The 14,117-nt window shown below is 39.7% G+C and overlaps 2 protein-coding genes across 4 annotated transcripts; one reads left to right on the top strand and one right to left on the bottom strand.

The window, feature by feature from the left end:
- The first annotated feature begins 8,477 nt into the window (after positions 1–8,477).
- LOC126595026 (uncharacterized) lies at positions 8,478–10,621 on the top strand. Of its 3 annotated transcripts, none has more exons than XR_007613490.1 (6): positions 8,478–8,759; positions 9,090–9,191; positions 9,370–9,446; positions 9,539–9,665; positions 9,911–9,978; positions 10,515–10,621. XR_007613490.1 is itself a non-coding variant. In XM_050261348.1 (3 exons), the coding sequence occupies exons 1-3, from the start codon at positions 8,609–8,611 to the stop codon at positions 10,571–10,573; spliced, it is 312 nt and encodes a 103-aa protein (XP_050117305.1). In that variant the 5' UTR covers positions 8,478–8,608; the 3' UTR covers positions 10,574–10,621. The 3 variants fall into 3 exon arrangements, 1 of the variants encoding a protein (XP_050117305.1); XR_007613491.1 differs by having other exon boundaries at positions 9,911–9,985; XM_050261348.1 differs by lacking the exons at positions 9,370–9,446; positions 9,539–9,665; positions 9,911–9,978.
- A 2,416-nt stretch (positions 10,622–13,037) lies between these two features.
- Positions 13,038–13,617, bottom strand: LOC126595025 (uncharacterized). Its single transcript, XM_050261347.1, has 3 exons — positions 13,504–13,617; positions 13,338–13,391; positions 13,038–13,246 (listed from the first exon to the last, which is right to left on the bottom strand). Exons 1-3 carry the CDS (start codon positions 13,614–13,616, stop codon positions 13,084–13,086), a joined length of 330 nt encoding a protein of 109 aa, XP_050117304.1. The 5' UTR covers position 13,617; the 3' UTR covers positions 13,038–13,083.
- Between the last annotated feature and the right edge of the window lie 500 nt (positions 13,618–14,117).

Here is a 14,117-nt window from a genome sequence, read left to right as displayed (position 1 = left end):
TCATAGAGTTGACGAGCGTCCTCGCACAGCAAACGACCTTGGTGAACCAGCTCTTGCAGCGCACCGAGATGCAATGTGCCCCAGATGAAGTGTCCCGAAGTAAGACAAGGGCAAACAAAGAACCTCTCCAGCAGCGTCCCGGTAAGCAGCCACTCGACCAGCCACGAAATGAGTGTTCAGGCAGTGTACACTCCCGATTGGGCCCCCGAGATAGCGTATACTCTTGTCTTAGAGCGCGGAGGAGTGTGCACTCTCGACTAGGCCCACAGACGAGCATACATTCACGGTTGGGGTCATATTCAGATAGTCAACATGAGTAGCTTTCCAGGCAAAGTGTTCATTCGTGGCTAAGCCCGCAAGGAGCATCATCCACCTCACATCGGAGTAGGCAGCACAACGGACAGAGAGAAATAGTCACTCAATACGGCTCAAGTTCAACCGGCAGCCTGCGAAGAACTCGCTCGCCTGCTAGGAACACGCTACATGCACCGCATCCGCGGCATAGACAAGCCAAACACATGGAAGAGCAGCCTAGACTAGCAAGTCACGGTTGGGGGTAGCCGAGAGTTCTGCTACCTCAACAAAGACAAATTCAGAAAGAAGTAGATAGACTCTTGACCAAGCAGTTGCGTAATTTCCAATGCAATAAGGTCACCGATAAGGCACTACGACAGAATATGACCAACATAAGCAGGTCACCCTTCACAGATGAGATCGAACAGGCAGAGCCTCCACGCGAGTTCAGCATGCCACATTTCACATCTTTCAAATGGGATAAAGACCCGAAGAGACATTTAAAGCACTACCGAAGCGCAATGATCCTCTATCGAAACAACGATGATCTTATGTGCAAGATATTCACCACCACTCTACAAGGCAAGGCGTAAGATTGGTTCTACACCCTGCCGCCACAATCCATCCGGAATTTCGACGAACTTTCTTTGGTTTTCACCAAAGAATATTCATCATATCACTCGATCAAAAAGAAGTCCGACCATTTGTTCGACGTCAAGAAGAACCCAAAGGAGTCCCTTCGCGATTATGTGATGAGGTTCAAAGCAGAGAAGGCAAGGATAGTTGGATGCAACGACTTGATAGTTAGAGCAGTCTTCCAAAAATGACTTCCAGCATACCACCTGCTATTTAGAAAATTGATCATGAAAGAAGATCTAACTCTGGCAGACTCTTTCCCTTTGGCAGATAAGCATGCACTTTGGGACGAGGCTCGCCAATGCACATTAAAAAACTTGAAGAAGTACCCGACGTCACATTCCTACTATCCAAACCGGAAGCAGCGAAGGACTTATTCACATGTTTGACGGTATCTAGAGCAGCAATAAGCTCTATCATCATGCGAGAAGAGCTGAGGGCCCGACTACCTGTATTTTATAGTTCAAAAGCTCTCATCGATGCTATTAGAAATTCAAAAGTTAACTTTGGTAATAATTGTTGTAACCTAAAAGCTCAAGTTTTACCTTTAAACGCACTCAGTCATCATCATGACGCACTATTCTGACAAATCTAGACGCGCGACAATAAAGGAGTAGACCTTGGCGGATGTAAAGTTTTCTGACGAACGCAACAACTCGGCCCAAAAGACACTCCAAGGGTAGACGAACACTGGAAGGAACACTCAGAAGCAAGTTTTGTCCTCGTCGCCCCAGAAGATTCTACATAAGAGCAACATGTACCGGCAGTTAAACATTACCTCCTGCTGCGTGTCACACGGCCCTAGCCGACCCTTGCTCCATTATTCACCTCTAAAGTGGCCCAATACCAGAAGTTGAGCATCTATTGCTACATGTAACATGGCCTTAGACCACATCTCCGCTGCCTAACGCCTCCTGACGACTTGAAAGTTCTAAGCTCAATCCACGAAGTCGTTTGTGGAAACCACTCCGGAGGTCGATCCTTAGCACATAAAGCTCTTACCACATGCTACTATTGGCATATCATGCACCAAGATGCTAAAGAGTTAGTACAAAAGTGCAACCACTACCAACGCTACAAGCTGATACCAGCACTGCCCGCCAGCGAGCTACACCCACAGACAAGTCCTTGGCTGTTCATGCAGTGGGCAATCGACCTGGTAGGACCTATGCTGCCTGTTACTGGGGGCAGAGGCATGATGATCGTGGCAACTAACTATTTCACCAAATAGGTAGAAGCAGAGCCCATGATGATCACGATTCAAACTAACATAGAGTGCTTCATATGGAGGAACATCATTTGCCGATTTGGCATTCCTCAGTCCATCGTCTCCCACAATGACCTGCAATTCATGGGCAGAGATTTGGCAAAGTTCTTCCAAAAGTATGGCATCAAACAATCCTCAAGGTAATGAGCAAGCCGAAACATCCAACAAAACGATCTTCGACTGCCTCAAGAAATCCCTCACCAACAAGAAGGGAAAATGGCCAGACGAACTTCCTGGATGTTTATGGGCATACTGCACCACCAAAAGACGAGCAACCAGTGAAACTTCTTTCTCTTTGACATTTGGCTAAGAAGTAATCATTCATCCTAATGTCATCAAGCCAAGTATCGCCTCTCTACTACCAGGCATTGAGCAGAACAATAAGGAGATGGCCACAAGCTTAGATCTGGCAGAGGAGAAGCACAAGTAGACCATCACCTGCATCGTAGCCTACCAGCATCAGCTCTTCACCAGCTACAACAAAAGGGCCAAGATCTAGCAATTCTAGCCCGGGGATCTAGTCTTAAGAAAAGCCTTGATCATTGCCCACAGAGAAGGCTCCAAAAAGATGAATCCTATATGGTAAGGTCCGTACAAGATCAACAGAGTAGACAGCAAAAGTAATTACACCCTCGCCACCATGAAATGACAAAAATATCGAAAAACAGTGGAACACCTACAATATGAGGAAGTACCATGTGTGACCTCCCGCTACATCAAAGCCCGAAGACTTAAGCAGCTCGACGGGCACTACCTCATAAGCTGAGGATTATCCAGTTGTTATGCAGTTTATACCTTACAGCTAAGTTTTCATTTGTTTCACTCGTTTTTCAATGTGGAATTCAGAAGTAATCACAACTTGGCTCAGCTATATGCTTATAACAACTGATCACTCCTACACTTCAAAAGAAGATCGCGCCCTTCTTAGGGATTCATCGCTGGAATTGCGCCCTTCGAATGACCAACCATGCTCTCCAGTGCGAGAGGGTAAACTAATTGATCTCCAGTGCGAGAGAGTAAACCAATTCCTCGACACCCACATGGATCAGCTCTCTAAGACGGGAGCATAAACTCTACACTCTGAATATCTAGACGTGGATGAGCCTGGCTGCCCTAGTATAACTAGATGCACAATGGTTTGCACATGGATTCCTAGAAGTAGTCACAATGGTCTTTTTCAAGGCTTAGCTAACTGAAGGATTTTGGGTCTCTTGGCCTAATCCGCGGGGAACCGGGCCCTAGAGACGGAGGGGGCACATTACGCAGTACATCTGATGGACGGCTGTCTTGGAACCCTAAAGCTGCTACCGAGTGCACTAAGGTAGCCTACAGTTTCTGGAAGACTGCTTACGGCTTACCCTTCGAGCAGTAAAGTCGCGCTAGACTTATATAGCCGCACATTCTTGTGAAGGGTTAAAGAAGCTAGCGCACATATACGAAGCTTTATCCACTGCCGACATGTTACGTAGTCGATAAACTTCACCTCTGCCAAGCACGGAACAACCTACACTAAGTCCTAAAGTGTTGTGATACTTGCTACGCAACCTACAGAATTGGAGAAAGCCAAGGTTAACAGCCTAGTGGTTACGCGGACTTGTCTGCTTCTGTAAGTAAGGCATCCGGCTGCCAACCCTATGGCTAACAACTTTGCAAAGCTCTACACAAACACCTACGGCTGCATAGGCTACGCAGGTCTGTCTGCTTATAAAAAAGTAGCACGCCTGCCACTAGACTATAATGTTTAAAGGTTAGGGCATGAACAAAAGAAGTGAAGATGAAGAAAAGCGAAGGAAACATGTTTATAAACAATTAGCAAAGGCCGAAAGAGTTCAAGCAAAACAAGAGCTACAAGGAAAAACAAAGAAAATCCTAAAGGCTACCTAAAAGACTATTCGATCGCCACACTTTCAGCAGCCTGGACATCCCACGACTATTCGGTCGCCACACTTTCAGCAGCCGCGAAGCTCTTAGCAGCGACATCACCTCCGGCTGCCCCAGCCTGGGCACCAACTTCTCTAACTACTTCACCAATGGAAGCCTCAAAAGTAAAAGCAAGCAAGTCTTCCGAAGAAATAGAGAAGGTCTTGAAACCTTGAGCCCATCCTTCTCACCCTTCAGCTGTTCATTCTCCTCAAGCAGACCAATACGGACGCGCTGCAGCTCATCCACTTCCTTCTTTAAACTTTCGTTGATCTTCAGTAAAAGCAAGCAAGTCTTCCGAAGAAATAAATAAGGTCTCGAAACCTTGAGCCCATCCTTCTCACCCTTCAGCTGTTCATTCTCCTTAAGCAGACCAATACGGACACGCTGCAGCTCATCCACTTCCTTCTTTAAACTTTCGTTGATCTTCAGTACACCTTGAAGTTCCAACACTTGGGGTTCAAGCCTATTGACGATTCTCTTGAAGTGGATCACTTGATTATAAGCAGTAATCAACTCTTCATCCTTTGCATAAGCAGCGAAACGAAGCTCAGAAATTGCAAACTCAAGATCTTGAATCTGAGGTATGTAACATCCAATCTCCTTTTTTGCACTTTCATACTTAACTTGGATCGCGTCAAGCCTAGTCTTCAAGTCAACGATCTCTTGGCGATCGGTCTCAAGCTGCAGAGAAGTGGGGGCAGAAATATTAGACCCCTTCAAAGCAACGAGCTCAGAATCCAACCTCTTGATCTCCTTAGCCGAGGAATAAGCTTCAGCTGCTATAGTCTTCGCCACCTCCTTGGCAGCCTTGCTACATCTGCATCATAGCAAGCAGAGCAGAGCAGTCATTCTATATTGGGTCGTATGCTTCGCAAAGGAACTTGGGCAAACAACCTTTCTAACACCATCAACAAACTTGGCACAAACGTCCATGTCTTTAAGCAGATCTGGTCTTAAAAACACATGGGTCTCAGCAGCCTCCCCAGAAGCAGGCTTAGTGGATTTCTCACAGCTGCCCACTCGAGTAGTCTCTTCTTTCCCAGCAGGCGAGTCAGACTTTGCAGCAGAAGGAATGGGCCTTAGCGCCACTTTAGCAGCAAAGTCTATCTTATCGTTCTTCATAATAGCAAGCCTATCCAAAGGTGAACCAGACTTAGCTCCCAACGGAAGTTTTGGTACAGACTTCGACATTGGGGGCATAACAGAACCTCTACACTGAGCAACCCTATCAACAATCGTACTAGCCATTCTCGATGGCAGGCGCCACATGCTCAGATCTAGCAGCCTTATTTTTCTTCCCATCAGAAGAAGTCATGCCAATCATAGACCTCTCGGCAGCAGGCAGACCCTCACGAGCAGTGGAAAAGTCTTCAATTTTCTCTTAACCAGCATCTCTTAAGCAGGCGGGGAAGATCTCTTCTTTCCACCATCATTCATAGTAAGCTCTACTACAGCAATCAGACTAGCCAATGCATCCGCGTTGATCCTCTTTACCTCGTCTTTAGGAGTAGTCCACCTTACTTCCGGCAAAGAGAACTAAGCAGCCAATGCCATTCACGGTACTCAGCAGAGGAGATCAACCCAGCATTCTAGCAGGTAATAGGCCTGCATGCCAAGCATTCCAGCAACCCATGAGGTCCACGACCTTCTCATTTCTTTCAGTCACTAGCCTGGCCCGAGTAAGGTCCAAGAGACCAAAGGACATGAGCCATGTGGCTCACCTAGCACTGCGTCCCAGCGCCATAATCCGCAACCCCAGCCGCATAAGCTGCCCTTGGCTCTAGCCAAATTGATCAGCCTAAAGTCGTGGTCCCTGCCACAACACCTCCTCGACCCATGCCGAGCTGACTCCTGGCTCCTGCCAACCGACGTGTCGCACCACCCCGACGGTTGCCCCGTGACAACACTATCCAAGAAGAAGACAAGAAAAATTAAATTTTTCTTACATCGGTGCGGCACAGAGAAGACGAAGAAAGCAACGAAAGACGATTATTTGCACGGGCAAGATGTAGAAGATTGCTAGAGGAGGGGGAACAAATATCCTCTAAGCTCTCTCTCTTGTAGGGTGGAATAAATTGCTCTTCAAAGTTGATTTAATAACCCACTTAAGGTGGACTTAAATAGACTTTGAGAGAAATTTATTTTCCCCTTCCTAGAAGGATCTAATTTCCTATTAAAGAGAGAATCTACATCAAAATAGGAAGCGGTCATAAGTTTCCTAAAGCAAGAAGATCTCTACACCTGCTGCCATTTTCCTAATAATACAATAATGCAAGAACATGAGGAATGTTCCACAGTTGATGCTGAATATAGGAGGAAGGGTTGTTTCCATTCGTGTTTCTTTAGTGTTGAGTAAGAAATTATATTCACGATACCAAGGCACATCGAAGCATCTGCGATCGATCATCACAAGATATAAATTAGCGCTTCCACCTCAAAATTTAAAAAAACGCACAACACATACGATGTACATTAAAACGTCAAAAGCACAGGATATTTGAAAAGTCATTTCATGGTTCCCTTCATAACCAAAAGACAGTCGTGTTCGTGTAGACCCCCTGCTCCAGAATGTGATGCTTCTGAGTTGTATGCAAGGATTCCATAAGCCGCCAGGACCTACAAACAAATTTCAGCATTAGGACTACTTTTCAATGTTTTATGCAGCAAAGATCATGAGACAGATAACTGAATGGTCAAAATTGATCAGCTATAGTGTTCACAGTTATCAAGTCAACTAGAACCTTGCGGGTCCTTGGAGTTGCAAAAGAATTTGGTCGTTCAAACAACATGATTCTTGCAAAAGCACGAGACTACCTGTATTTTGGTATCACTCAAATCCATGTTGGTTCTATCCGGTGCAAGAGCAGCCCATATCAAGTAATTCTACTAAAATTTCGCCTCGAGAGTAGAGCACCGCTTACCATGACCAATTTTTTAAAAGGAAAACTAATGAAAATGATTTGAAAACTTTTGAGTTTTAACTATAAGGACAAAATAAAGGTTAGAGTGAATAGTACCATAATTGACTTTTTAGTGTACAAATATGATTTTTCGTTAAAGTAAACAGTACCGAGAACTTTTTGTTAAAGTTCATTTTTTTTAAAAGCTCTGAATCAAGAGCGAGTTTTTCCTGCCAAATTCAGCAAACAACATTATTTTCCCAAAACTCATGTGAGTTAAAACATTAAGAGCTACAGCTTCACATAATATAGTGGTAAGTAAACACACAAATACACAAAGGATTCAACAACCCAGAAAATTGGAAACCATTCTCCGCAAATTGGAAATCAAAATCAAGAAAAACCTCAAGAGGATCCAACAGTATTTACATATCCAATCCTTACTACAAAGTGATGAAGGATCATCTGAGGAGTCACACATAGAATTAAAGTAAAAAGGGGCATCATCTAATGAGTATTTTATTGCCAAGGATGCTTGTCATATATATATATAAAGTGAGAGCCCCAGTTTGGTGAAACATTCAAAAATACCAAGAAAGCCCCTTTCTTTTCTTCACAATCCAAATCTAGAAAATGAGGAAAATGAGGACAAAATTAGTAAAAAAACCATAACTAAAAAAATCTGTATTAAAAAAATATATCTCTACTTTAGAATTAAAACTAACTATTTAAATTAACAAAAAAATGATGATAATTATCCACAACGGAGTTTTACGGTTATAGAACTCCCTCATTCGTTTCCTCCCCCCCCCCCCCCCCCCCCCCCAAAACGTCCTCTAACTTCTCTTCCATTTTTTAAAGCTTTTTCACGCCAAACCTCCTCTCCATATTCCTTAGTTTGTTGCAGGGTCCGGGAGGTCAGATCACTCAGGAGGCAAAATGAATTTAACCCAAAAGAAAAAAAATTAGAAAAAAAAAAAAGAGATAAAATTCAAAAGAACAAACGTGGAAGACACAAATTCAACCACGTTCGACCCAAATCAGTTTTCAGAGAAAAAAAAAACAAAATAAGATATAATGAATTTTAAAAAATGAGATAAAATGAATTTAACCCAACCAACCAACACCACTCCTCCTCCATTTTAGGAGAGCGAGAGTGTATAACATCTCACAGAAAAAAAAATCTATATCTATATATATATATATATATATAAAAAGTGAGAAGCCCAAATAGATGAAGCTTTTCAAAATGCTAAAAATGCCCTCACTTCATACACTATACCAACGTTAACTATCCAATAAAATTAAGGTCAAAATTGTAATATCGTACAATTTAAAAGTTATTATAAAATGTAAAATTATCCGATGCTAATAATATAAACACCCTTCTTAACTATAACAATTGACAACCACCGGGATGAAAATACCTGCACTTCAAATTCATTTTGACCCTTGGATTAATCCTCCCACAAATACTGCATTGTGTCCTATCTTTCCGAAAAAAAAAAAAAAAAAAAAAAACTCTCCACGAAAGAGTAGAATTCTCGAACACCACATCGAACCGCAACGGTTGTAAACACTAGAGGAGATGGAACCGCCATCTGCTACACGTTCTAGAGTGAACAACACGTCATACACCGGAAGAAACGAACCCATTTTTGTCTTCCGCATAGACCCCTCTTCTTCGTGTTTTTTTGAAGTTCCTTCGGCATCCACACTCGATTTAGACAAGATTTCAGGTGATTTTTCCTAAATTCCTTCGATTTTTGTCTTTACAATCAATTTCGATTGGATTATTATTGTTGGGTTTTCAATTAGAGAAATTACATTGAAATATGAGATTTCAAATTCTGAGGCTTTTGCGATTCTTCGTCCTAATAAACGACTTGGGTTTTGCATAGTGTGATTCTTCAGTTATTAGAGATTCCAAATTTTTAGAAAACGGGGTATTTTAAATCCTCTCAAAGTAGTAGGATTTGGAAATGAACTATAATGGAGAAGTAATTCATTATGTTCAAATTTCATTGGGTAAGTTTAGTTTCATATTAATTTTTGTAGTTTATTTGTAGTCGTGCAGAAATCAAGAAGAAGACAACGATGGGAAGGGAGAAACAGACAGGTAGATATATTGACAAAGACTCTTCCTCTACATCAACTGATTCTTATCGTAGGTAACTTTCAATCTCAGATTCTCCATGATCTCTGCATTCTTTCCAGTGGTTGTCCACCATTAACCAAATTCATTTTTCCTTCTATTTTCATGTATGATTGTTGGGAAACTCTTGGCTCTGGGGAGTTTTTGTTTATATTAATCCATTTTCCAATTATTTATCGTGCTTTTGCCATTAGGTTTCAAATCATTTGTATCAGTGCAGGCAGTGGAGATAAATGTGATGTGTGATGTGTGGGCGAGACAATATTGTAGGGTTAGTAGTTTGAAAATTTTCAAATTTTTTCTTCATTAGTTTATGACTCTTATTGGGTTTATGCTTTATGTTTTCAATTTTGTTCTGCCAAGACTTTGTACTACTTCGACTTCTTTAAATTGTGGCGATCATGATGTGAGGAGTGGGCCTTTTGCTGCTTCAGGCAAAAAAAGTGCATAGTGCAAAGCTTCCTGTAAGGCTGTAAGAATCTGACAAATCGTGAGTGTTTTATCAATTAATGGAATTTTCTTCTACATTTGATTTTTCTTTCAATTCTTCTTTTTATTTTAATGAAATTTCTAATCTTCCTTTAATCATGAGTACCTAATCGATCTCCCTTTCTATTTTTTTATCTGCCATTTTCTCTAATTTTGTTGATCAAGATGTGGTCTGCATTTTCTCTTTTCCAGTGTATTTGAGATTCACTAATTCAACCTCAAATGTTTGTCGTATTCATCTCACAGATATAAGCAATGTGTAGAGCTTTGACTAAAGAGTTTGACAACGAATGCTGTATAGGATAAATACGCAGGTCGGTCGTGGAATTTCTTCTACTTTGATTGATTTTGGTTTTTTTTTCTAACCACCTTTCATAAGTGGAATTTCTTCTCTTCATTTTTCCAGTTTTGTTGAATTTATTTTCTGTTCATATCTTTCCTTTCGTTCACAAGTTGATGCACGGAACAATTAATTGGCAGATTGCATCATTTGGTTTATGTTTCTGTTGGGTTCTTAATATGGATGAGTTGGTTGTGCTTATAACATATTAGTCAAAATGTTTAATGTAATATGAAGTTATTGTGGTTTTGGCATTCTTTAATTCCCTCCAAATGGAGTTAATTTCAATTATACTGTACATTTGAGGTTTTTTTCTTATTAGAATAATGTTTGCTTAATTTCAAAATGGTTTCTTAAATTTTTTGGCAATTGGCATTTGTATGTCACCTTAGGGTCGATCAAGTGCACAGTGATTGCTTAATTTCAATTGATTTTTTTTTAGTGTGATTTCTTTTAGCTTCTGTTTTCTCTTGGTTGTTTTTACTGCACATTTGGGTTTTTCAATTGCAGGATCAGCCACAAATTTGTACAGGAAACAATTATGGAGAGATGGTTCAAATAAACAATGAGATTGATAGCTTTATATTGTAAAATATTACTCCTTATCACATGGATTAAGGTGTAAGTTTATGTTGTACTATGGTCATGGTAAATATATACAATACTGTTTGTTAAATGTTAGTAAATGTCACATATCTTCTCATTATTTGAAACTTCGATGCATTTCAACATCCATAGTCTCGAAGGGTTAGGAACATGCTTGCGAAGGTAATATTAAAGAAAAGAAGTTAATATAACATGCTTGCGAAGGTAATGTTAAAGAAGACAGGTAAAGACACTGCTATGTATGAGAGAGTACATATCTTAGGGGGCACTTATCAATAACAGGTAAAAGCCTCTCTCTTACCAAAGTGAAAACGAAAAACATGACAACTTTTTAGGATTTACATGGTAAAGAATATGAGTGTTAGTATTTCAAAGTTTAAAATTTTGGATGGGCAAATAAGAAAACAACTAAAGCAATACATTCTTAGAGGCACGTAGCTCATGTGATGAAAAAATGTCTCTCGCATGAGCATGAATAACATTTAAATCATTACTTTACGTAAAGTAAAATGATAACCATGATAACTTTTTAGGACGTGTATGGTAAAAAAAAAAAGTTCATCTTTGCACAATACATTTAAAGTATATCTTGACAATTACAATGGAAAAAAACTAACACAATACATCTTTAGGGGCGCGTAGCGCCCGTGATGCAAAAATGCCTCTCGCACGCACGTTAGTGCGTGCGGAGAGGCTAGTTTATTATTAGGAAGGCCTTGCATTTTGCTCTACCTTTCCAATTCTCTACAGCCCTAAGAGGACTGTATCACAAAGTGTTTACAATTGGACTCTATTTTAGTCCCCTCCACCCAAATTAACACAAGTCTGAAAGGGCTACATGTGTTTTCCATTTTTAGTATACAATGTTCATCAATCCCAGCTTTTAATTTGTTTCTCAATTTTTTATACTTTTGGATCTCTAAAAAACCTCTGTTAAATACAAACTGGTACGGTTAGTTACACCATGAAAAACCTGTGTTTTCTTTTCTTGATAATTTAATCTTAATTTCTGTTCACAAAAACAACTTAGGTGGTATCTGTGTAACTAATTGAGAACCGAAATTATACATACCTATGAATAAAGTATGAATAAAGATTTGGTATGTTACTTTTTCAAATGGAATTACTCTGAATGCGCAAGAAAAATTGAAGTCATATCATTTTTCCCTCTTTCTCTTCAATTGATTGTCTGTTTACCGGCCTAATATTTTCTTTAGTTAGTTTACATTCACTTTGGTTTATATTTGATTTCAAACTGATTAATTTTTTAACACTTGCAACTTACGTATACATATATATTACAGTACACTGCCACTCATCTCAGCCTACGAACATAACATTTCAGTATGTCCTCTTCCACTCTTTCTCCTGCCTTTCCCTATATGGAACTATAGCATTTACAATCGTATTAATACCTTCAATACAGTATTAATATTTCTATGTAACCTTATAAGGATAAACATATCTCTCTCTCTCTCTCTTTGACTTTCGCTCTAATTAAAACTTGAAACAATGTCAAAACAAATAGAGAACCTTATGCAAGTTTTGTATACTTGACAGTCTTATACTTTTTGAAAAACATCTTTAATGTCGTTAATTTTGGTGGCGCATGCCAATTGCAAACCACTAAGGTTGCACAGTTGAACTAATAATTGAAAAGGAAAATTAGAATCATATGATAAGAAAAAAAGTTATCGGGTTTTGGTTATTACAATCATAAACTGTGCAATCTTCACTAAGGTTGCACAGTTTATGATTGTAATAACCAAAACCCGATAACTTTTTTTCTTATCATATGATTCTAATTTTCCATTTCAATTATTATTTTTCATTTTTTTCGTTTGTTCATCTTTTTGGTTTCCATTCAATGCAATCCCTTCTCACGGTTTGTTCTTTTAGAATTGTTTTCTCTTCCTTTTCGCAATCTTAATATTTTCCACCATGATCAACTTTAACAATGTGTGCTACCATTTTTAGTAATAAATATTCATTAAGGAACCCAGATGGAGAGTTTTAATTATTATTTGAATTGCATGTTACCCAGATGAAAATTTGAAGAAGTTCGTGAATTTCGTAAATCGGGAAATAAATTGGAAGTTACACAGATTAAAGTTTTTAACTTTTATTTAAATTGAAAGGAACCATATAGAAAGTATGAATTTTTACTATGATTTTTTTCATTTTCTCAAACATGATGTTTTGCAGTGTTTGTTAGGTGCCGAATAAATACCCTAAAATCATAGTGTGTGGAAGATCTTCTTTTGATTGATAATTGTTGTAAGAAGTTGGTTAGTTAGAAGGTTAGTAGAGAACCGACTACAAGTAGCCAGCTTGTATCAGAAGGAAGATGTTATGAAATATACGAAGGTTGTTAGTATTCTCTCTGTGTAAACAAGGAAGACGTAGAGCAAGATCTTAACAGCATCTGCCATCCCATACCTTATACAATTTTTAGGTAGTTGTTTGGTTGCAGTTAAGATGAAAGTATAAGGGCCGGGTATGCATTGCTTAACATATCGGAAAAAATTTGCGTGACCTTGGCCATCACCGCGGGGAAACCCTGTCGTATATGTATCAATGTCGTGGAAGGAGTGGCATAAGATGCCAAGGGCTTTAGAGGGTCGATGTTCTTGATTCTGCAACGAAACAAAGACTGCATTTTTAAAAAACAAATTGAAACTTTTGAACGAATTCGAACAACGGAACTAAAAAATGAGAGGGTTTTACCGGCGAAGACGTTCAATTGCCGAGTTGTTTCTCAAACCACAAACTAATGCATACCTACAATGCAATTACTGTTATAAGTTACAAATTTTTCTTTCCATTCGAGCGATATTCTAATCTAATTTAAACCGCGGGCATTCAAACTTGTGCGATAAATTTACAGACTTACACAGTATCAGTAGGAACAACACCAACAGCTACTTGTTTCAGAAGATCAACAACTGGTTCCAATTTCCAGCTGTCAGCTCCCGATTGCGACGGATCAACTTCAACGTAAGGCATCTCATCCCAAAGTTTTGTTTAATTTACATTTCAACACAGAGAGAGAGGATCGTGGTGAAGCGAGGGAGCGGAGTATTTGAGGCTTGGGGCTGCGCTTAACGGAGAGAGCTAAGACTTGGAAACGGCGGGGTTTCGGAGCGTCGAAGTATACGCGGCCGAAAGTTGCAGGCGCCGCCGAAGACCGCGGGAAGCTGAAGGAGGAAGCTAGGTGGCCGCCGTTATACACTTTCGTATGGCAACTGTAACAGTACGCGTCCATTTCTTGATTTTATTTGGTTTTGTTAAACACAATAATCCAGCAAGTGATAAAAACAAGAAAAAATAATAATTTAGACAGAAGAAAAATAATAAAAACTTGTTTATATTTGAAAAAAAAAAAGTTCACAACAAAGATATTTCACAGTTTTTCAAACATCATTGGATTCGACTACGCTGTTGTATTGGATTCGACTACGCTGTTGTATTGGGGATTTTTACAATTATGTTGTGCCTAATTTCTGG

This window comes from Malus sylvestris, chromosome 13 (assembly GCF_916048215.2).
Source record: "Malus sylvestris chromosome 13, drMalSylv7.2, whole genome shotgun sequence".
Lineage (NCBI taxonomy): Eukaryota > Viridiplantae > Streptophyta > Magnoliopsida > Rosales > Rosaceae > Malus > Malus sylvestris.
The sequence above is the reverse complement of the archived record's forward strand: the minus strand, read 5'-3'. Positions and strand labels throughout refer to the sequence as shown.